Here is a 23,472-nt window from a genome sequence, read left to right as displayed (position 1 = left end):
ATAGAGGAAGCCTTTCATAAATATTTGTTGAATGAATGTATAGATGATATTGTAGCATCTAGCAACTCCCTAATGTTATGGATGAGACATGGGGAAATTGAATTTACATGCTGCCTTGGTCCTGGCTCCCAGTCAACGTTAATGCCACCCTAACCAGAAAACAGACGTGGATGTAATTCTCCAGACAGACCACTTATTATTTGCTTAAAAGCAAATACAAATATATTTGGGTCATCTCCTGGTTTCAATTCTTGCTAATAACTGAAAATTAAGTGTGTGGCCTGGGTAGGAATCGGTTTCAAGAATCCTCAAGGAACAAAGATTCTATGAAGGCAATGCACTGAAACCAGTGGTTCTCAACAAGGGGCAATTTTGCCCTCAGGAGACATTGGCAATGTGTGGAGACATTTTTAATTGTGGTTAAACATAATATAACATTTACCATCTTAATCACTTTTAAGTGTACAGTTCAATAGTATCAAGTTCGTCTGCATTGTTCTGCAACCCGTCTCCAGAACTCTTTTCATCTTGCCAAAATGAAACTCTATACCCATTAAATAATAACTCCCCATTCCCTTCTCCGTTCAGTCCCTGACAACCAATCACTCTTCTACGTTCTGTCTCTATGAATTTGACTCTAGGTGCCTTAGATAAATGGAATCATACACTTGTCTTTTTGTGACTGGCTTATCTCACTTAGCAAAATGTCCTCAAGATTCAACCACATTGTAGCATATGTCAGAATTTCCTTCCTTTTTAAGGCTGAATAATATTCCATTTTATGTATACACCACACCTTGTTTACACATTCATCCATCAGTGGACATTTGGGTTGCTCCCACTTTTTGGATATTGTGAATTGCTGCTGCTATGAATATGGGTGTACAAATACCTCTTTGGAGACCCTGCTGTCAATTCTTTTGGGTATAGCCCAGAAGTAGCATATGGTAGTAATTCTGTTTTTAAATTTTTTGAGGAACTGCCTGTTTTCCACAGCACTGCATCATTTTACATTCCCACCAACAGTGTACAAGGGTTCCAATTGCTCCACATCCTCACCCACAATTGTTATTATTGTTAATAGTTGCCATCCTAATGCTTGTGATGGGAGACATTTTTAGTTGTCACAGTTCCTGGGGGCTGCTACTGGCATCTAGTGAGTAGAGGTCAGCGATGTTGCTGAACATCCTACAATGCACGGGACAGCCCTTTGCAACCGAGAATTAACCAGCACAAGATGTCAATACTGCTGAGGTTTAGAAATCCCGATTTAAACAATCAGGTTAATCTTTCACAGTAAAACTCATCCCTCCATACCTGTGTCCCTTCTTTACTTTGTTGAAACGCTCAAAGGCAGAGACCACAACTAAGATCTGGAAAGTGAAGGAGGACTGAGAAGAATGGCACCATTTCTTTTATTCAAATTTTATTGGAAGTTTACAAATGTATTACAGACATCAGTAAAACATCATATCCATTTTACAGGGCACAGATCTCAAGCAAAGTGTTCAGAACAGTCTCTGGCAGAGCCCACACCAAAGGCCTGTTGCAGACCTTCTTAACAAATAGCTTGACACTCAACACAGAACACAGACTCTGGCCTGCCTCACCTTCCCAGGCCCTTTGAGGTTTTGTTTATGCACTTGAAATGAAAGCAGGAGATGGGCAAAGCAATCCTGTGGAGGAAAGAATGAGTTTAGGAGAGGAAAACCTGCTGAAGTCCTAATTTGCTTAAAAAAAAAAATTAATTAAAAAAAATGGAGGATTCATAGTCCTTAGAATGTTAAGTCAGGGTCCATGATCAAATCACGACCCTTTATGGAAAGATATGAAAATCAGCTAGGTAGGTTTGAGAACAGACCTGATTGGTAAGTAACTCCCTCTGAAAAATTTAGAAAAGCTTGGTCAGTGACCTGTTGAACATCAATGGCCAAATGCTGAGCAGAGTGAAGGGATAGCTCAGAGAACTCTCAGAATAGAACAAGAAGATTTTTCTCTATCCTATGGATTCATCATTTTCAAAACACAGAAATGTTTTCCTAACACTACGTGACTTTCCCCTCCTTTATATTTCCTTGAGGAAAGCTAGTTTTGTCAGCAGGAAGTAAGCTTATAAAATAGTATGGCTCCCAATAGTGAGTCATATTTTATGGGAGTCTTGTGTTGACTAGGCTACTATTATGAGAAAATGGAAAAAGAATCCAATTTTTTCATGATCTTAACTTTGAGGACTATTTCCAAATGGTCATAAGAATAAGCTCTGGTATCTGCTGAGGCACCAGAGGGACAAACCACTGGAGACAAGGCAAAGGCCATTTCCACTTCTCTTGTGCTTAAAGAAATGTACCTCAAAAGGTGGTGATCTGAAACTGCCTTCAACAGCTGGCAGTGGAGGCTTGGCTACTGAGTCCTGCATATGCAAATGCTGTCTGCAGAGCCCATTTTAAAGCCCTGAAGGTGCAAAACAGTTGCTAATAGCAACTGTCCTGGCATGAAGTATTCAGATAACTGGTTCAGTTTTCCACTTTCCTTTGTCATGGACGGATCTTCCTTCTTAGGCTTAAGCGTCTGTTTTCTGTTAGAAATACACAAAGAACACTTCTCCTTGGAATTTAAATGTTATTTTTTTGTTGTTGTTAGAAGGTGGGATTAGATGAAGAATAAGATGAAGTCCTACCTCACCTCTGCAAAATGAAGACTGCCTATAGTAATTGGCAGAGAACATGAAAATGGCAAAGGAGGTGAAAGAAATTTTTTGTCCTTTAGCCTAAGAAGTCAGCTTCCTTGAGCCTCCACAACCTGGGGTGGGGAGGGGAGGGTGAATTAGAGTCTCCGTATTACTTATAAATATTGGTTCCTAAATGTTCCTAACTATGCTTCCTAAACTGTTTTTGTTCTATGGCAAGAGAACCAAGGGTGGAAAGACAGATACGAATCAGTTCACAAATAAGATTTGTTAGCAGACTAATAAAATCAGTTCTGATCAACTGGTCCTGGCTGGTTGGAGTGTTGCAAAGATCTGTGAGGCTGCATCCACATTCTCAGCGAGAGTATACAGTGATGCACTGGTTGTATCTGCTTAGCTTGCAGGAAGCGCAGAGCACATACCACATATATGTCATCACAGGCCCCATCGGAACTCAACAATAGCTAGTAGTACCCAAGAAGCAGAAAGCTGCCACAGAAGGAAGAAAACATAATCTTGTTATAGTGCAGGAGCATCCTACAGGAAATGAGGATTAGAAAGCACTACTCCCAGGTCCTGTGTTAGAAACACAAAATTGCTCAGCTGGTTGGGGGTAGAAAGAAAGGAATAAAAAATAAAAGGTGAAAGTAGAAAGAAGGGGTCAAACAACCCACACCAGGACTTCTCCCTTGGACATACGAAAAACCAGGAAGCATGGTTCTGATCTCCCTTACCTCATTCACCTTCACACTTGGTAGAGATCCCACAACTATATGACAGAAGGAAAGTGCCCTGAATACCATCCTCAATGCCACCTGGCTGCTAAGAAGTCTTTTCACAGTACCAAGGGTGGTATGGATTGGCAAAGCCTCTCAGGAAACTGTCAATGACTTATATTTCCTGGGCCTGGGAACAAGCCAGCTATGTTGCTACTGAATTGAGCAGCAATAGGAAATGAACTGAACTCCGAAGTTGCAGTTCTAACCAAAAGACAAGAAGATCAGTATTAGGAGAGGTGGAAAAATAACAACCAGGGCATTGGAGAAGACAGAACACTGGAAAAAGATTACTATTCTGGAAACCAGTCTGTTGAAGATGGAATTATGATCTAAGAGGAAATGAGTACAGGCCCCACTCACAGGAGGAGCTTGTCCAATAAGAGTTAATGGTTTTGATGGAGGAATTAGGTGAGGACCTTAAGTTCTTGCCTCAGGGAAGAATGCATTAGGAATGGGATTCTGGGATGTGATGTGTGAGCTATCACTAGCAGGTGGAATTCCAAATACAATGATGTCCTTTTCCTCAACAGGGCATTCACTTGGAGGTTCTGCCATCATCGTAAGGAACTGGCCTTCCGCATTCAGCATTCTCTGTAAGGTTGCATTTGGGGTAAGAAGAAATCTGCAATGGTAGAATAGAGGGAGGTAATCTTGCTAGTAGACAGTTTTACCCTGAAGCTTGTATGTCATTTCATCTCAAGCTTTGAGCAGTTCAGTCCCTGGATGCTCTCTGGGCATCTAGACTTATGCCTCCAGACCCCTCTGGGCACTGGCCATGTGTCAGTTTTTAGGCCACCTTCTTTCTGCTGATGGTGGTTGAAGCTTTCTTTGAGAAATATAAGAGGTATTCTGAGAAAAACAGAGTTAGGAAGCAACTTTTACTGGGAGAATTTCCTTCACTGGATTTGGGGCCACAGAGGACAGACATATTTTTAACTGTTTGCTAAGATAAGTGATCTACTTTTCCCCTTCTCTTTTCTTTTTCCAAAATTACCTTTTTAGTTTCATCAATCAAGGAACTTAAAACTCCAAATTGGACCCGCACAATTTCTACCAGAAACCTGCCACTTTAGTAGCACGGTGTTGCAAATTATTTCTTAATCAGTTTGCCAAGCAGTTTACAAACTTACTATACAAACGTAATAGAGTTAATTCTCCGGAGGCTCGGATAATTAATGAAGCATTTAGATATGAAGATAGCATGCGGAAAACAGCCACAACCAACATGTGCATTGCTTTTTTAAAAAAATCAGTGACAATGACAAATGTCATATTAATACCTGAAAAGCAAATTATTTTAATACATCCCGAATGGAGTGCCATTACCATGTCCTTTACAGCCTTCCTTTCCTCAGACCCATCTGGGACGGGGTCTGAAATACTGCTTTTGACATTCTCTCCATAAAAAATACTAGAAAATGTTTACTACTATACTGAAAAGAGATCACGCTCACCTCACCATGGCAGATGGCCACTGTGATACACCGGGCACTACACTGACAGTACATCTCACTACAGGTGGGTCCTCCGATGGATTATTTCAACTGCCACAATCCATTAAGGGGAGGAGGAGGATGGAAGAAACCAAGCGCTTCATTTTTAACTGAAGCAAGGTAGGGAGTTTTATTTTACTATAAACAGCACAACCGTTAAATGTCTTCATTAAGCAAACTCACTTTTGAGCCCAATTTCTGACCAACAGTCCTCAAAGTTCAAAATTGAAATCCCCTCCCGACATAGCCTGTTTTTTAAAGTCACTGCACCACTGAAATCTCAGTAGCTCAACCTTCCTGAGTAACCCAGATACTCTGGTTACTGTGCTGGTTACACTGGATTCTTTCTACAATCTCTGGGAGCTCTTCGAGACGTGGTTGTCACCTGTCCTCTGTTTCATTTCCAGTTCTTCTTTTCCCTGACCTGCCTTCAGATTCTCCTTTAACTTCTACCCTTGACCTGCTTTCTGTTTTCAAATAGCCTTGTTCCTTCTCCAGGCATGACATGTCACACACCGTCCCTCCCAGAGCCCCCTCAGAATCCTTCTGTCCCTCAACCCCAAATACTTAAGTTCATTTGCTTTGAGGACAACCGGTTGTCAGGCTAAGGCAGCAGCTCTGTCTGCCTTGGTAAAGGAAAGCAGATAATACAATCCAGGAAACATGAGCACCAGAACATAATGCCACATTCAAAACAACGTCATGCTGACATCACACAACAGCACCACTCACAGTCACTTTCACTTTCCCCAAGGGATAGATCAACATTAAGTAACTTCAACATTCCCAGCAGGGATGGCATTTCTCACAGAATTTTACTGACACTGGTTGGTTTCTCTAATTGGCAAAAATTACATTTGCAATTTAAAAAAAATTACTACCACTTTGTAGAAAATAAATTCTACTGAGGGTGGGAGCAGACTTAAGGATGGCTCCTTAAGATGGAATGGAGCATAAAATGCTTTGGGTCTAATAGTTATTTTTTTTCAGCCACAAAAAGCCAAATTGAATACATTCCTTTGAAAAAGGTCTCACTGACATGTAACAAATTTGTATAGAAAAAAAAAAAAAAAGGTGGTACGGGGCCACCTTTTAATACTACTCAAAGACAATGGTGGATGTGCATGCAAGTCCCCACTGAGTCCTACGATATAGAAATTCCTTTGATATTACAAAATACAAAAATATTTTATCAGAACTCTCATTTACATTGCATTTACAATGGACATGTAAATAACTTAGTCTTGGGTCCTGGCTAATAAACAAATTACTTACTGAAAAAAGGGTCCTAAAAGTAAGAGAACCAGAGAGGATAAAAGCGAGCAGGAAACAATTTGCCATCTTGCGAGATGGCAACTCAACACAGAACTGATGGGAAGGAAGTGACCAACCCTGGCCTCAATAGAGTCTACTGTGTTTCCAAAGTGAAATGTGCAAATAATATTCAACATGCCAAGAACTGTGACTACCTATTGAGTCAATCTGTAACCTTGCCTCCATCTACTGACAGCATTTTCCCTTTTCTCCCCCATAAGCCACCCCTAAAAGCGCTTTAACATTTAAAACAGTGCAAGTTTCTGAATTTACATTCTTAGCTCCCATCTTCTCCCATTCCCTGATCCTAATCATATTAAGAAATGATACAGTTTTTGCTCTTCTGTCTTTTCCTGCTGTGCAACTGTCCTCTGCCACCTAAGGTGGAAGATTTGGGGAGGCCGTAGGAGCTGTATTTGTGCAGTAGCTCATCGCTCGTGACGTATCGCAGGCGCGCTGGCTGGGGGATGGGTTCTCCTAGGAAATAGCCCTCGTTGTCAGACTCTGAAGAGGAGGAGCAGGTGGAACACCAATCATACTCCGCGAAGTAGGGTCCCCATCGGTCCCCAAAGGCATTCTGCAAAGCCAGGTCCGACACAGTCCTAGGGCACTGGCCGTACAGGTCCCTCCGGGACCCATGCCCCATGCTCTCCTGGAAGCTCCGCTGGCGCATGAATTGGTCATAGTCCTCCCTGGCTCTCAGAGGGGGCCTATCTTTCAACCGAGAGATGGCCTCGCGTTCGCTGGCCAGGTGGAGGGCGTTGTCGGAGCGAGAGCGTCGGGAACGCCTGGACCTGTGAGGTCGGAAGCGGCGGTTGTCGTCACGCGAAGTAGCTCTTCTCCGGGTGCGTTCGCTCATGGGCTGGATCCTCACACCCTCCTGCCCTGGCAGCTTGCTGCCCGCCATCCCTCCATCAAAATCAAAGCTCTGATGCATCCTTCCGTGGGACTGCAGGTCTCTGTAGCCAATGGGGTTGCTGAGCTGGTGGAGGTTTCCCTCCATCTCCTGGTACTGCTGGGCGGAGAGCAGGCTGCGAACCGACTCTGCGCTCCGGAACTGCATGGACGAGTTAAGAGTGCCCATGTTGCTCAGCTTCTCAGACACATTCATTCCAGAGTCTTTGCTGAGGTCAGGCATGGAAAATCGGGATAGGTGCTCCTGGCGCTTGGCACCACCATCAGCAGAGAGGCCTGGGGGAGAGAAGAGGGGACCACAGAGATTAATACAGATGTGCAGCGATAGGATCACTGTCTCCGCTGGTTATCTATATAGGGTCATTACATACCGTTGTGCACTTGTGTACTGCACAAAGATCCTCTCAGGGGGCACATGTGCCCCGTGAGAGGGTTCTCCCCACTTCACAGCAGGTCACTATCTACCTAGACGGGGCACTTGCTTAAAATGCATCCAGAGATGTATTTTACCAGTTGCTAGTTATTCCAAAGGCTCATCAAAGTTACTAAGAGCCCACTGTGTATCTTATGCATGATGCTTCCTCTATATGAAGTTTCACTTCGCAAAGTACTTTAATTACATTTTTGAGTCTAATGATGCACTATAAGCTCTGTAGGACAGATATTTTGGATGAGGAAACTTTAAGCTATAGAAGCTGGATCATGCCCAAGCTGTTTCTGGCAACACTGAACACTGGTTCCACAATACTGGGCCAGTTCACTTCTCTGTTGGCCTGCAGCAGTTTCCTGTTTTGCCTGCTGCCCTTAGTGGCAGGTGGCTCCCTATCAAAAGTGTCTTGGACACTAAGTGACTCCCTAGGTATAGATAGAGAAATATTTACTCTCTCAGACCATTCAGTGAATGCTCCAAGGTTGTAAATGGGTCCCTAGCAGCCAGAAGATGTGGGTGGGACCCCAGGGGACCTCTCTGTCGCATGGGTAGGGACTTTTAAAAGTAAAGCAGTGGGTCTGATGCTCTCTAACAGCACGTGCCCCAGCAATGGACCTCCATTTCCTAAGTGCTGTCAAATGAGCTCCTGGCATCCCTCAGATGAAAACCATTTTGAAGGTGGTGGGAGATACTGACTCCAGTAACTTCCATTTTGCTCATCTTCAAGCAGAGCTCTCTCAGGAGATGTTTAAGAATGGGCCAGGTGGCAAAGTCTCAGCATTTTCCACTCATTATATGTTGCAAGGATCAGCAATTTGCCATTTCTGGTCATAGACAACATGCCTTTGGATTGCAATGGCCCATTATCTCCCCTGCCACTGATTATTCCTGTCTTCTACCGAGGCCTCTGGCTTCCTCTTCTGTGACAAAACCTAAAACAGTGTTATGAGCACTTTGCAAAATTACTTGGCAATATTTACTAAAGCTAAATACACATACACATATATGAATTATGAATAAAGCTGCTCTGAATATCCTTGCCCATTTTTTGTGGACTTATGAATTTCTGTTGGGTGTATGACCAAGAGTAGAAACTCCACAATTCTCCATCTTTGCTCTTGGTTATAGAGTAAACAGAAGTTAGTAAGAAGGTCCAAGAAATGGACAAGGGTATTCAGAGAAGCTTTCTTGTAATAGCCCAGAAATGGAAACAACTCAAATGTCAATTATCAGGAAAATGGATAAATATATTGTGGTCTTTTCTACCATTCCCCACTAAAAGGAATCCAATCTCTTCAGAAAAATGGCCAATACCAGGATAAAGGCAAGGAAATTAAAAGAACCAGGATCTTGTTATGCCATAAAGTAGGAAAGTATTAAAAATAAGATATGGTGGGGATTTATCAGAAGAACACAAGGCCTATCTTGAAGGGGCCCCCACTGGCCAAATCTGAACAATTTGAGCATTAAAATATTTAAGGGAAGTAATGATTTATAAACCACTGAAACAAATAGGAATTTACAAGTCCATACTGATAACAGATAAATAAAAACATAAATAAATAAATAAATAAATAAATAAATAAAATAAATGGGGGAAAAGAGAAGGCTCTATGTATAGTGGAATGCCAACCGCTGTCAGTAGAGTAAGTTCACAAGGAGGAAGGGGGTGCTAGATTTCGAAAATCATTTTATAACCATTGGAGGTAGAGTGCTTCACACAAGAATCAAAAAGTGTGCTACATATAGGGGGTAAAATTTGATGGGAGAGAGCATTGTTTTAAAGTGTTTCCCTACACACTGCCTATTAGTTGCAAGGGAAGAATTAGTAACTAAACAACGGTAAAATCAGACAACACCTTGACCTGAAGTTCAAACTTAACATCCCTGGTGAGATGAAACTGCACCCTGTATGCCTCCAGTTGAGATGTACTGAGAATGGCACACTATCGTTTATATAGTATTCTTGTATGGAATATAGAAATTCCATACAAGAATGTATTTCCTGAATGTATTCAGGAGGAAACATTAGACAGATCCCAAAAAGGAGGGACATTTGTTATGAAAAAAGGGACTGTAGTCTTAAGACCAGCCAAGGCTGAGAGAATGTTCTAGATTAAAGGGTACAAAGGAAACATGGCAATTACATGTAATACCTGATCCTGGACTGGAACCTGCTCAGTAGGGAAAATAAATGCTATAAAGCAGGGGTTCCCAGACCCCAGGCTATAGACCCGTTAGGAACCAGGCCACACAGCAGGAGGTGAGTGGCCCGTAAGGGAAGCTTCATCTGTATGTACAGCCACTCCCCATTGCTCCAATTACCGCCTGACCTCTGCCTCCTGACAGATCAGCAGCAGCATTAGATTCTCATAGGAGCGTAAACCCTATGGTGAGCTGCTCATGCAGGATCTAGGTTTGTGTGCTCCTTATGAGAATCTCATGCCTGATGATCCATAATTGTCCCCCATCACTCCTAGATGGGAATGTCCAGTTGCAGGAAAACAAGCCCAGGTTTCCCACTGATTCTACATTATAGTGAGTTGTGTAATTATTTCATTATATATTACAATGTAATAATAATAGAAATAAAGTACACAATAAATATAATACACTTGAACCATCCCAAAGCCATCCCCACCCCCTGACCCCAGTCTGTAGAAAAATTGTCTTCCACAAAACTGGTCCCTGGTGCCAAAAAGGTTGGGGACTGCTGCTATAAAGGATAATTTTTGGTCAGCTGAAAAAAAAAAAGTAACACGGGCAATAGATAGAAGTATTATGCTAAGTTTACTGTGGTCAATGAATAATGGTGATAACGTGGGAGATCTTTATTCTTGGGAAATATGTATGGAAGGATATGGCAGTAAATGGCCCAGATGGATGCAATTTGCTCTCAAATGGTTTATAAATAAAATGTGTGCATGTGTGTGTGTGTGCGTGTGTGCATGCATGTGAACATGAAAGAACAAATGTGGCAAAAGGTTAACAATGGATCAATCTACGTAAAGAGTACATTATAGGTGTTGTTTGTTCTATTTTTGTAACTTTTTTATAAGTCTGAAATTATTTCCAAATAAAAAGTTTCTTTAACATTGGAATATATTCATGTGATATGATGGTTTTTAATTCTGAAGGAAATTTGGAAACATCTGGACACATTTTTGGTTGTCACTATTAGGATGGGATTCTACGGGCATCTAGTAGGTAGAGGCCGGAGATGTTGCTAAACATCCTACATTGTGCAGGATGGCTTCCTTGCCCCCATACAGAATTTTCCAAACCAAACAGTCAATAGTCTCACTATTGAGAAACCCTGATATGATGGAATATTACACAATAATGAGAACGAATAACTACACCCAAGAACATGGATGTATCTCATAGAAAATGCTTGGACATGCAAAAAGAATATGTGCCGTATGATTCTGTTTATATGAAGTTCAAGAACAGGCTGAGGCTATCTATAGTGATACAGGTCAGGGCAGTGGGAGGGGGTATGAAGAAGGCTGCTAGGGCACTGCAATTGTACTATAGCTAAGTCTGGATGGTGATTGTAAAACAATACACATGTGTAAAAATTCACTGAGGTGTAGTTTTAATATTTGTTTGCTTTATTTTGTGTAAGTTATATCTCAATAAAATGGAGTAAAAGTAAAGCAACGTTTGTCCAGGTGTGGTGGCTCATGCCTGTAATCCCAGCACTTTGGGAGGCCAAGGAGGATGGTTTGTTTTGAGCTCAGGAGTTGGAGAAAAACCTGGGCAACATGGTGAAACCCTATCTCTACTAGAAATACAAAAATTAGCTGGGCGTGGTGGTGCATGCCTGCAGTCCCAGCTACTCAGGAGACTGAGGTGGGAGTATCACCTGAGCCCAGGAGGTCGAGGCTGCAGTGAGCCGAGATCGTGCAACTGTACTACAGCCTGGGCAACAGAGCGAGTCCCTGTCTCCAAAAAAATAAACAAGTAAATAAATAAATAAAAATAAAGCAATGTTTGTTAAAGGGTCAAATTTTAACATTGGATATGCCTATAAAGAAATTAATCTGCCAAATATCATAAACTCCAGTAATTTTCTGTTTCGATTTTATTCCTGGGATAACTGTCAAGGCAATAGCAGTTGGGCCCTCCAATCGTTTGCTTACTCTGCTGCTTATCTCTGACATACAAATCACAAAAGCTGATTTACAATAGCTTAATCACTTCCAGAGCCTCCCCACTATGAAAGCAGAGAGGAGAGGATAACAACCTAAGATGATGAATGAGTGGTTTGAGTGGATGAACTCTAGTAAGGAAAGAAAACATTTTCAAACTCACATCTAGAAACAAAAGGTGGACACAATGATCTTCGCAGGGTTTTCTACCCTAGCTCTTGAGTAGAATTAGGGTCAGCATAAATAACTTAGCAAATACTATTAATTCGCCAGCATGCTGTTCTCCCGAACCTGTCTTTCATAAGCCCAGAAGTGCAGTGTTTTTGAGAGCATCCTGCTTGTGAACAGATTCCTATTTCCGTGAGGAGGTGACCTCCAAGAGGAGCAGCTTCTATTCTGTTGGGAGGTGTACTGCCTTCTGGTATCAGGCTTCTGCATCCTGGGAAAGCTCGGGATACCCTGAGGCACCCCCTTGAAAAAGAAAAGAGCTTGATCAGAGCAGGAGGACCCTGTTGCACAAGCCCAGCATCTACTATCAGTTTTACCTAAATGTAAGCTATTCATTCCCCTGGAGTATGTGTGGGTGGGACTGGAAATACTACCTGCTCACTCTAAAGAGGAGAAATGCCTCTCTTCTGATTCATTAACCCAGATTTTCCTCCAGGGTCTTCCTGCATGCAGGGCATGAACAGAAAGGCCAGTGTTGACCAAAGATGCACAGTGATTGTATACTTGCCTCTAAAAAGGGGAGTTCTGTGGTTACTTTCATTACTGGCAAAATCCAGAGTCCTTATGCAGACCTTAAGGCCCTACGTGACTTGGCTCCCTTCTCTCTCTCCAAGATCATCAACTAAACACTCCTCCTCTCTTAACTCTGCTTCAGCTGTGCTTACATTCCTCCCCCTCTCCCCAAACACAAGCTCATTCCAGCAGGCCTTGGAAAACCCTTCCCTTTGCATGCCTGACTTCTTCTGTTTGTTAAAGTCCTTGTGTAGATATCACCTCCTCAGCAGTGTCTATCCTGAACATTCCTTCTAAAGTAGCAAAGTTAGTTGTCTTCTGGCCAACCACTCACTATTGCACTTGACCCTTTTTTAAACTACCCACCCTGACTTATTAAGGTCGTATGTAAGTTTGTAGCTGAATGAATCCCCTGGGAGCAGGGATCTTCTCCCCACTCTTCACTGTATTCTTGCAGAGCTAGCAGTGCCCAGCACCCTTTGGTGCTCAATACATACTCACGGAATAAACATAAATGGATTCTCATGTTACCCACAGCTTGGAAAAAAGCAATCACCCTCTGACCTGGAGTGGTCAGTGCTGTGATCCACATGGGTGGGATTCCAAACATCAGGAACAAAATACCATGATCACACCTGTCAATCTCCGTCTCTGGCGATTCACTATATAGCCCACCATCTGGGGCTTCTCCAATTTTAAACTCAAAGTATATGTGATTTATAATGAGCTCCCTGCACTGCAGAAATGTTTTCTCCTTATTAATCACAGCTCTGGTGATGTGTTTAAATTAGCAGCTGATACTGTTTCCAAGACGGAACTGTACTGTCACAGGTCACACTCCAACTTGAGACACACTCCTTCCCCCTCTAACTGCGAACAGAACTGGAGACCTACTTTCTGGCTGGGTGACTTGGGGAAATTTTTAAACCTCTTGAGATGCATCAGTAAGATGGGCATAATGACAGGATATGAGTACTAAAGCTGTAGTGATGATTAGATGAGGAAAACATATCTTTCCTTTTTAAGGTTCATCACGACTATGATGCATCTGTGTAGTTTTTGTTTCGTCTCTGTCTTCTTGATAGATCAGCAGCTCCATGAGGGCAGAAACTGTGTTCTTGTTTGCTAGCCCTGACCTCAGTACCTGGTATTCAGTATGCAGGAAGAAGTTTCAGTAAGGCCTAAAATTCCCCAAGGAAAGAAAGCATGCCTCAAGACTGTAAATGCCCTCCAGACATTTACAACTCATACCGATGATTTAGCTCCCTTTCAGTAGGGTCTTTCCTATATTATTTATCTATTATTTATGTGCTGGGGCAGAGACATGAAGAAAATGGAATTGTTTAGAACAGGGGTTTGCAAACTACAATGGCCAATGAACCAAATCCAGCTCACTGCTCCCCTCCTGTTTTTGTAAATAAAGTTGTATTGGAACACAACCACAACTATTCATTTGCATATTGTCGAGGGCTGCTTTCCGGAGTTGGGAGTTGTGACAGACTGTATGACCTGCAAAGACTCAAATATGTTACAGGCAAACAAATACTCATTGACTGCATGATTGTATGGATTAATGAATTTGAGAAACAGGGCCTGATGCAGTGATATTCACTTGAACACCAGTCACTGTTGTAAATTATCTGTGCCTCTAAACCATGGCTGGGATTCCTCCTCCACACAGATGAAGTTCAACTCTTCATTCCATTTGTCTGTGCTGAACAAGACCCAGTGTCAAAATATTGCAAATCAATAGAGTCCAACCTAATGGGGCTCTAACATGCCCTTACTCTCCTGTAATAAACACATTTTTCTTTTCTTGTTGCTCAAGCCACGGGGTGTGTGTGTCTGTGTGTGCGTGCTCAAGCACATGTGTGATATGGAGGTGGGAGCTGCAAGCTAAATTTGCCAGAGAACTCTGGCTGCAGCACATAGTCTAGGGCAGTATGAAGGCCCCCACATCCTCTGGAGGATCTGGCAAAAGAATCCCACCTGATGGCAAGGAGACACAAACGCCAGGTCATTTCCCTCTCAAGCAGAGCTCTGTTTTCTTAATTAACGGAGAGGATTTTCCCCTGCCAAATAATGCAGGTTTAATGAGAGGTGCTCAGGGTGATGATAGAGTTAAATGCAGTGATTTATCCATATCCCAAGGGTCAGTGTGACTGGGAGCTATGCAAACGTCCATGCACCACAGGGGTGCAGGTTCCCACAAGATCCATGGCTGTGCTTCTACAAAGAGAGGTCAGTATCCAGTTCAGCCTGCTGTTCTCCGTGGTTTAACTGCCAACACGAAGGTGTAGTTGGGGCATTCTAAGGTATACTGGCATTTCTGTCTGAGTAATGTTTCCCTCTCTACAAATAGGAGGTCTCACACAAACTGGCGTCTGCAAGAAAATCAATGTCCTTCAAAGAATGCTCAAGGTCTGATGGAACAGAAAGAAAATCTTTGCTGGCTTCCCTCCCCCATGTCTTTGGGGGCAGAAGGTATGCATGCAAGTCCAGAAAGAAGAAAAAGCAGACTAAGATTGAATGGCGGACCTTAGGCACATCTCTCTGTTCCTTATTTACTGTCCTGTCTCATCGCACTCTGCACAAGAAGACAGAGAGCTGTGTTTCTGCCAACTTCAAAGATACATTACCAGGCAAGGTGGCTCACTCCTATAAGCCCAGCACTTTGGGAAGCTGAGGTTGGAGGAGCTCCTGAGCCCAGGAGTATGAGACCAGCCCTGGAAACATACTAAGACCCCCTATCTACAAAAAACAAAAAACAAAAAGTTAGCCAGGCGTAGTGGTGTACACCTGTAGTCCCAGCTACTGGGGAGGCTGAGGCAGGAGGATCACGGTTACAGTGAGCTATGATGACACCACTGCACTCCAGAGCCTTTCAAAAAATAATTTTTTTAAAGCATTCACATTTCACATTTCTAAACGAAATAGTATCTATTCAACCATGCCCTCCAGACATTTACAACTCATATTGATGATGTAGCTCCCTTTCATTAGGGTCTTTCCTATATGATTTTCATTTTCTTTTTTGCTGAGATAGAAACATGAAGAAAATGGAATTGTTTAGAACAGGGGGGGTTGCAAACTACAGTGGCAATGGGCCAAATCCAGCTTACTGCCTGTTTTTGTAAATAAAGTTGTGTTCGAACACAACTACGCCTATTCATTTGCATGTTGTTGGTGGTTGCTTTCCAGATTTGGGGAGCTGTGACAGAATGTATGATCTGCAAAGCCTCAAATATTTACTTTCTGGCCCTTTACAGACACAGGTTGCCAACCTCTGGTTTAGCATCCTGCAGCAAGCCTGAACAGCCCCAAAGTCATGGGCGCTACACAGTTTAAGCCTCTCAGACCATGCAAAAAGTATCCCGAGGTACGTGTTTGTTTGTTTGAAGCATGTGTGGCAGTAGCTTGATCAGGTCCCTTGGGATCCTTTTTCCAACTAAGTCAATCGATTTCATCAACACCCTGAACTTCAAATTGGCAACAGCTGGAGAGATACTGTCATCTGGGCAGTGGAGCTTAAACGCCACCACATGTTTCTTAGTGACAGGGCATGGAATAGCTCAAACAGAGTATGACAAAGAAGGCTGGGGGTGGGGACAGAGAGTGGGACAATATGAATGCACTCGACAGTGTGATCTATGGATGAGCCACAATGCCGTCCCTTGGGAGCTGGTTGAAACTGCAGACTGTCAAGCCCTCACCAGACTTGCAGAATTCAAATCCACATTGAACAAGATCCCTGGTGATTCCTGCGTTCATGAGAATTAGAGGAACACCAAGATGCTGGGAGTTTCAAGGACGATTTTCTTTGCAACACAAGGGTGCTTCTACTCAAGGAAACAAGACCCTCATAGCCTCAGAGACTCTAATTCAGGGTTTCCCAACCTCAGTACTGCTGACATTTCGGGCTGGATAATTCTTTGTTTGGTGGGCTGTCCTGTGCACTTCAGGATGTTCAGCAGTATCCCTGGTTGCTACCCACTAGATGCCAGTCGCACATCCCTCTGGTTGTGACAGCCCTGAAATGTCTCCAAACAGGGCCAAATGTCCCTGGAGGACAAAATCACCCCCAGCTGAGGACGGCTGCTCTAACATATCCTGTACTCGACCTGCTGCTTGACAATAGCCCAAGGGGAGCTCTGTTCCTGTCCACCGAAGTGCTGCAGTGAGTTAAACCTGCTCCGCCCCACCCTGCAGACAGGAGCCTCGTCACATTGGGGGTTGTCGCCCCTTTTTTCTAAAGAAGGATTATCAGGGCTCTGCCTGGTTAGGTGTGGTATGTCCCTAAAACTGGGGAACTTTAAAAGTTATTTTCTCTCTAAACTCTTCTTAGAAAATTCACATTCCTTTCTCTCAGTGGGTATCAAGAATTCTCCAGTTAAGGCCTTTGCTGTCTCATTTTCCTGGCAGGTTTGAAGGTTTTGAAATCCTGAGTTTTTGATGCATCTTTTTTACTTCCTTACTCCAGTCACCGACCTATCTAGCAGGTCTCAGGTGACCAGCAGATCACAAGTTGGCTCGCAGTCAGTTACACATCTGCCATCTGCTCTGGTGCTACCAGGAGCAGTGCTGGTAGTCCAGGGAACAATTTCCTCTGCCAGCTGCACTGGGGAACCGGGAGGGAAGGGGGAGGCCAAGCCCTGGGGCAGGGGTGGGAGAGGGGGGTAGTATGCATGACTTCTTACTTCACACTCCCACCCCCGAGGTTTGGCCTGCCTTCTCTCTCAGGGACAGGCTGTTTAGGCCCAAACTAAAGAACAGCCTCTTTACAACCAGCTGCTTCCAAAGAGGGTCATGGACTGATTTTGGTTTTCCCAACAATAGCAGCTTTGTTTTTTTAGCAGCATTCATTCTAGGGACTTGCCTTTGAACTGGAGGTTGGGGAGTGACAAGCATTATAATGGGACTAGAATCACTTCTCTTACAGACCCAGTACAGTTACAAGGACAAGTCGGATAAAAACTTGAGTGTGGACTGGAGGTTTCTTACCTTCTCTCTCTTTACTTGCTCATCCTATTAACTTTCTGATAAACCAGTGACCCCAACAAAGATGGAATCAATTTTAACTCATACCACTTGTAAAAGTAAAGGAGGAAACCAGGAAGGGACATCTTCCAGAATCATGTGGAGTCAGCTTTAACAACTACCACTCAGCTCCATGGGGGATTCTGGTTGTATTGCCACAAAGCATTTGCTAATTGAAAGGATGCACAACAAATTCAGACCAGTTGAAGACTGTTTGCCAGAGTTTGCTCTGGGTTTACACTGACCCCATGCTGCTTTCTAGAACCCATTAGTCTGGGTCAACAAGCAGACCATGCTGTATTTACTTGGGAAACACTTGACTACACGAGGACAAAAGCTAAATGGCTCCCAAGTGGTACAGAGTGGGCAGCCAAGAACCTGGGGACCCACTGAGTTGCTTCAAAGATCTCTGACAAAGCCCTGCTATTGCCAGGCACTGTGAGCACAACTGTGAAGAAGGCCCTTTAAGAGGACGTCGTAGAAGGATATGACCTAGTGCAGAGAAAACAGATAACCAAGTCAGCATAGCAAGGTGACCATTATAGATAATAATCACTAGGAAAGAAATAAAGGGGATGCTATGGCAGAGAATAAAGACTGGACCTACTTTGAGTGCTGGAAAAGAAGTCTGTGTTGGTGATGACTATGGGGAGACCTAAAGGATGAGAAGGAGCCCACCGAGCCAAGGGCAGGGAAAAGTGTTCCGGGCAGAGGGAGCAAGAATATTTTGTACTAGAGAAGGTGCCACATGCTCTAAGACGTAGCAGAAGGGCAACGACACTGGAGCGTTGTGAGCAAGGACAGCAGCAGGAATCAGGCTCAGAAGGTGAACAGGAGCCACACACGAAGGTTCTTCCTAGGCCACTCTGGGTTTTGAAAGTGTCTTTCATATGCTGCTGGCAAAATTTTAAAAAGTAACTGAGAGGCAGCACAGGGGACTGGTGAAAGCATTGGCTTTGGAGTTCGCCTTCCAGCTCTGTCCCTTGAAGCTGTGCCTTCTCAGGCAGACCTGGACTGTTCTATGCTCAGTTCCCTCATCTGTGAAATGGGAATAATCACACAACCCAAGGGAGAAGGTATTAAATGGGTTAAAACATAAAGTACTTAGAACAGTGCTGGTGCGGGGGCACCAAATGAAATATTCAATATTCTTACTGTCCTTTACTCCATATTTATATGCCACTTTTAAAGCATTTTTATGCATGTTGTCATACGTGAAATTGCTGGGCATTGTTACGCAATCTAAGTGGGAAAGGGGAGTTGGGATAATTTGCCCAAGGTCATACAGAAGCTACTTGAGAACTCTTCTCCCACCTCCTGCCTTTTATTATTGTGAATATAAAAAGTAAAAGGAATGTGGCCAGAGTGCTAGCAGTCAGAGATTTGAGGGCAGGAGACAGAGAGAGAAGTACAGATACAGTGACACTTCCCAGCTTCTAATCAGCAGCTGCAATGAAAAAAATCCTTTTTATTAATGTATAGTTTTCTCTTGTATAAATAAGAATTATATGCAACAACATGGATGAATCTCATAAATATAAAGTAAAAGATGCCAGATATAAAAGAACATGTACAGTATATCCCATTTATATAACGTTAAAATCCACCCCAAATCATCTATGCTGTTAGATGTCAGAATAGTGCTTACTTTGGAGAGAAGGGAAGAGCAGCAGCTGGGAGTGGGCATGAGGGAGCTTCTAGGGTGCTGGTCACTGTCTATTACTTGACTTGGGAGATGGTACCATGAATGTAATAATTCACTGGGCGGTCACTTATGATTTTTGCATATTTCTATTTGTTATACAGCTATATAATGTTTACGAGAAATTATCACTGAGAGGCAAGAATGCACTCATGACAATGTAAAAGGTAAATATGCAGAACTCACTACCCCTACCCTAACACACACACACTTCCTCAACAGCATGTCTCGTACACTAGACTTGTATGGCTAGAAAACACGGTTCCAACTAGTGGCCAATACACTAAGCTTTATTTAATCTCAAGGGTTAAATTTCCTTTTGCCTTTTTAAGTTGGGATACACCAGAACCTTTATCACCTATGCTCTTTCCCCTGGCCACATTTAGCATTTATTATACCTGCTTGTCCACATCCCTCCTTTCCCCATTAGACATATGCATTTCCCACTGGTGTCAGCCAACTTGATGAGGTGGGTTACATGTTTGGATAAAAGTGGTTTATGGATTTAAGAGGCAAAATACAATGTACTCTTTTAGGCTTGGGATCTTTGCTTCTCAAGATCTCCCTTCTCTATAGCTGGGGGTTGACAAAGTGTCATTCGTGGGATAGCAGTTCATGACCTCATGTACAACAGAATCAGTTACTAGACTGGCTGACAGATGGATGAATGGGTACAATGGACAAGAAGATGGAATAATTTGTAAATGGATGGGTGTATAGTGTGAAGGGTAATAAAGGGTGGGATAAAAAAATGGAAGGATAACTGAATTAATCAATGAATGGGTGCAACAGTGATGTAGGTACAGGAGAGACAAAGTTTTGGGCTCTCAAAAAAAGTTAATCTCCAAGTGGGACCTAATTAAAGAGCTTCTGCACAGCAAAATAAACTACCAACAGAGTAAACAGACAACCCACGGGATGGGAGGAAATTTTTTCAAACTATGCATCTGACATATACAGAATCTATAAAGAACTTAACTGAATAAGCAAAAAACAACTCCATTAAAAAATGAGCAAAGAGGGAGAAGGCAAGAAGGCAAGTTGTCTTCAACTAGACAAAGACAAGTGGAACAGCTCCCACGGAGGGACTGAGATGACTGGCATGCTTTTAACAGATCTTCAGAAGGAGGGAACTAAGAATGGATAGAGGCAAGACACAGAAGCTGGGCTGAAGGGGAAGAAAGCTAGGAACCCTGCATGGGCTACCCTGCAGCAGGACTCACTTTTGAACAACAACAGCTCAGGGGAAATGGGTGAGTTGAACTGGCAAGAAGCAACCTGCTATCGTCACAGGCCTCGGGAACCCTAGAAGGAGGGGACCCCTTGACCACCATGGACCCTTGAGGTAGCAGGGAGAGCTGTTTAGAGAAGTGGTGGGACGACAAGCCAGCTGATGTGGAGCCCAGAGGGTTTGGTGTGGGGGTGTCTTTAATGCAGCACGGCCAAGGATGGCCATCCCCCTGTACTCGACTTGCTCCCATAAGAGACTTTAGCCCTAGGAGAATTGTTGGACCTGATCGCTGCAGGGTGGTCTTGCACATCAGATGGGGCTGATCTGACCTGAGCACCCCTTAGTCTGTTGGCCTCTCCCAGGGCCCCAGCCTGGCCACACCTGCTTAGAGGGCAGTCTTGGGTACCTTGGGAGCTCACAGCATAGCTTCTGTGCCAGTGAACCTTGCCTGACTGGTAGAGAATTCCAGTGAGGTGTGGCTTATACAGCCATGCACATGCTCCCTCCCCATACTGCAGCTTTCTCAGGGCCCATGGCACATGGGCTGGCACATGTCTGCACAGATAGGTTTTGCTTTCCTTGCCCCGCCAGCACACTGGAGTGCAGTCTGCACCTACCCAGTCCCCAGCCACCATTGCAGATGGAGCTTTGGCGGGTACTGAGCCAGCAAGCCCCACGCCTGCCAGCACCCTGCCCTTATACTAATACTACACAGAGAATAGCAGATACCCCCACATCCTCAGGGATTGCTCCTGCTTCAGGGCACAGAGAAGGCACCCAAACCTGCCCCAGCCAGCACCCTTCCCCAAGCCAATACCATATCCAGTACAACCACACACATAATCTCCAGCAGGGGCCCCCCACTCCACCCAGCTGTGCTGCCACTGTCACTGTGGTCAACACCCACAGGGATGTAGGAACCCCTTCATCTGCTAGCTCTCTGTTACAGCTGCCACACCTTGGCACTCCCTGTGCAGTGGACTCCAAACTTTGCGGAGCCAGATAACAAAGCTGGGGCCCAATAACAAAGCTGGGACCCAATATAAGTCCCCCAGAGTAAGAGCATAGTCTAAGAGTTTGGAGCTGGGTGTCGGCCCCCTAAAATCTCCCCAAAATGAAGCCAGTCAGTTGAATCCATCTTATACCAAAATCAAACCCTCAAAGTCATCAAATAGGATTAAGAAAAAACAAACAAACAAACCCATCCAAAGGTCAGCAACCTCAAAGATTAAAGGTAGATAAGCCCACAAACATGAGAAAGAATCAGGGAAAGAATGCTGAAAATACAAAAAGCCAGAGTGCCTTCTTTCCTCCAAACAACCGCATCACCTTTCCAGCAAGGGTTCATAACCAGGCTGAAGCTAAGATAGCTAAAACGACAGAAATGAAATTCAGAATATGGATAGGAATGACGATCACTGAGCTCAGGAGTACACTGAAGCCCAATGCAAGGAAGCTAAAAATAATGATAAAACAATGCAGGAGCCAACAGACAAAATAGCCAATATAGAGAAAAATATAACTGACCTTATAGAGCTAAAAAAAGCCATTACAAGGGTTTCACAATGCAATCACAAGTATTAATAGAATAGAGTAAGTGGAGAAAAGAATCTCAGAGCTTGAAGACTGGCTTTTTGAAATAAGAGAGGCAGACAAGAATAGAAAAAAAAAAGAATGAAAAAGAATGAACAAAACCTCTGATAAACATGTAATTATGTAAAAGGACCAAATCTATGACTGATTGGCATCCTTGAAAGAGATGGGGAGAATGGAACCAACTTAGAAAACATACTTCAAGATACCATTCATGAGAACTTTCCCAACCTAGCTAGAGAGGCTAACATTCATAAGATACTTCAAAAGAAGATTATCCACAAGACACATAATCATCAGATTTTCTGAGGTCAAAATAAAAGAAAAAAATGTTAAAGGCAGCTAGAGGGAAAGATCAGGTCATCTGCAAAAGGAAGCCCAACAAACTGACAGCAGACTTCTCAGCTGAAACCCTTTAAGCCAGAAAAGAATGGGGGCCAATATTCAACATTCTTAAATAAATTCCAATCCAGAATTTCATATCCGGCCAAACTAAGATTCATAAGCAAAGGAGAAATAAGATCCTTTTCAGATAAGCAAACGCTGAGGGAATTTGTTACCACTAGATCTGCCTTAAAAGAGCTCCTGAAGGAAGTACTTAATATGTAAAGGAAAGACCTTTACCTGCCTCTGTAAAAACACACCAAAGTACACAGACCAGTGTCACTATAAAGAAACTACATAAACAAGTTTGCAAAATCATCAGCTAACATAATGATGACAGGATTAAATCTACACATATCAATTCTAACCTTAAATGTAAATGGGCTGAATGACCCAATTAAAGGACACAGAGTGGCAAGCTGGATGAAGAACCAAGAGCCATTATAGTATGCTGATGTCAAGAGACCCATCTCACATTCAATGACACACACAGGCTCAAAATAAAGAGATAGACAAAAACCTACCAAGCAAATGGAAAACAGAAAAAAGCAGGAGTTGCAATCCTACTTTCCGACAAAACAGAGTTTAAGCCAACAAAGATCAAAAAAGACAAAGAAGGGCATTACATAATGGTAAAGGGTGCAATTCAGTAAGAAGATCTCACTATCCTAAATATATATGTTCCCAACATAGGAGCACCCAGATTCAAAAAGCAAGTTCTTAGAAACCTTCAAAGAGATTTAGACTCTCACACAATAATAGTGGCAGAAGTTACGGCCCCACTGACAATATTAGACAGATCATCAAGAAAAAATTAACAAAGATATTCAGGACCTGAACTCAGCTCTGGATCAAGCAGACCTGATAGATATCTACAGAACTCTCCACCCAAAAACAACAGAATACACATTCTTCTCATCACCACATGGCATATATTCTAAAATAGATCACGTAATCAGAAGTAAAATGCTCCTCATCAAATGCAAAAGAACTGAAATCATAACAATCTCTCA

General features: G+C 43.1%; 1 protein-coding gene across 5 annotated transcripts in view; it reads right to left on the bottom strand.

Annotated features, from left to right (window-relative positions):
• Positions 1-1,409: 1,409 nt before the first annotated feature.
• The window catches only part of PRICKLE2 (prickle planar cell polarity protein 2), a 354,501-nt gene continuing 332,438 nt past the window's right edge, over positions 1,410-23,472 (bottom strand). For all 5 annotated transcript variants that reach the window (XM_007984889.3, XM_007984888.3, XM_007984891.3 and 2 more), the window contains one exon: positions 1,410-7,463. In XM_007984889.3, the coding sequence (XP_007983080.2) occupies positions 6,589-7,463 (875 nt within the window). In that variant the 3' untranslated portion in view covers positions 1,410-6,588. The remainder of the gene's footprint in view (positions 7,464-23,472) is intronic.

This window comes from Chlorocebus sabaeus, chromosome 22 (genome assembly GCF_047675955.1).
Source record: "Chlorocebus sabaeus isolate Y175 chromosome 22, mChlSab1.0.hap1, whole genome shotgun sequence".
Classification (NCBI taxonomy): domain Eukaryota; kingdom Metazoa; phylum Chordata; class Mammalia; order Primates; family Cercopithecidae; genus Chlorocebus; species Chlorocebus sabaeus.
This window is presented reverse-complemented; position numbering and strand designations above follow the sequence as displayed.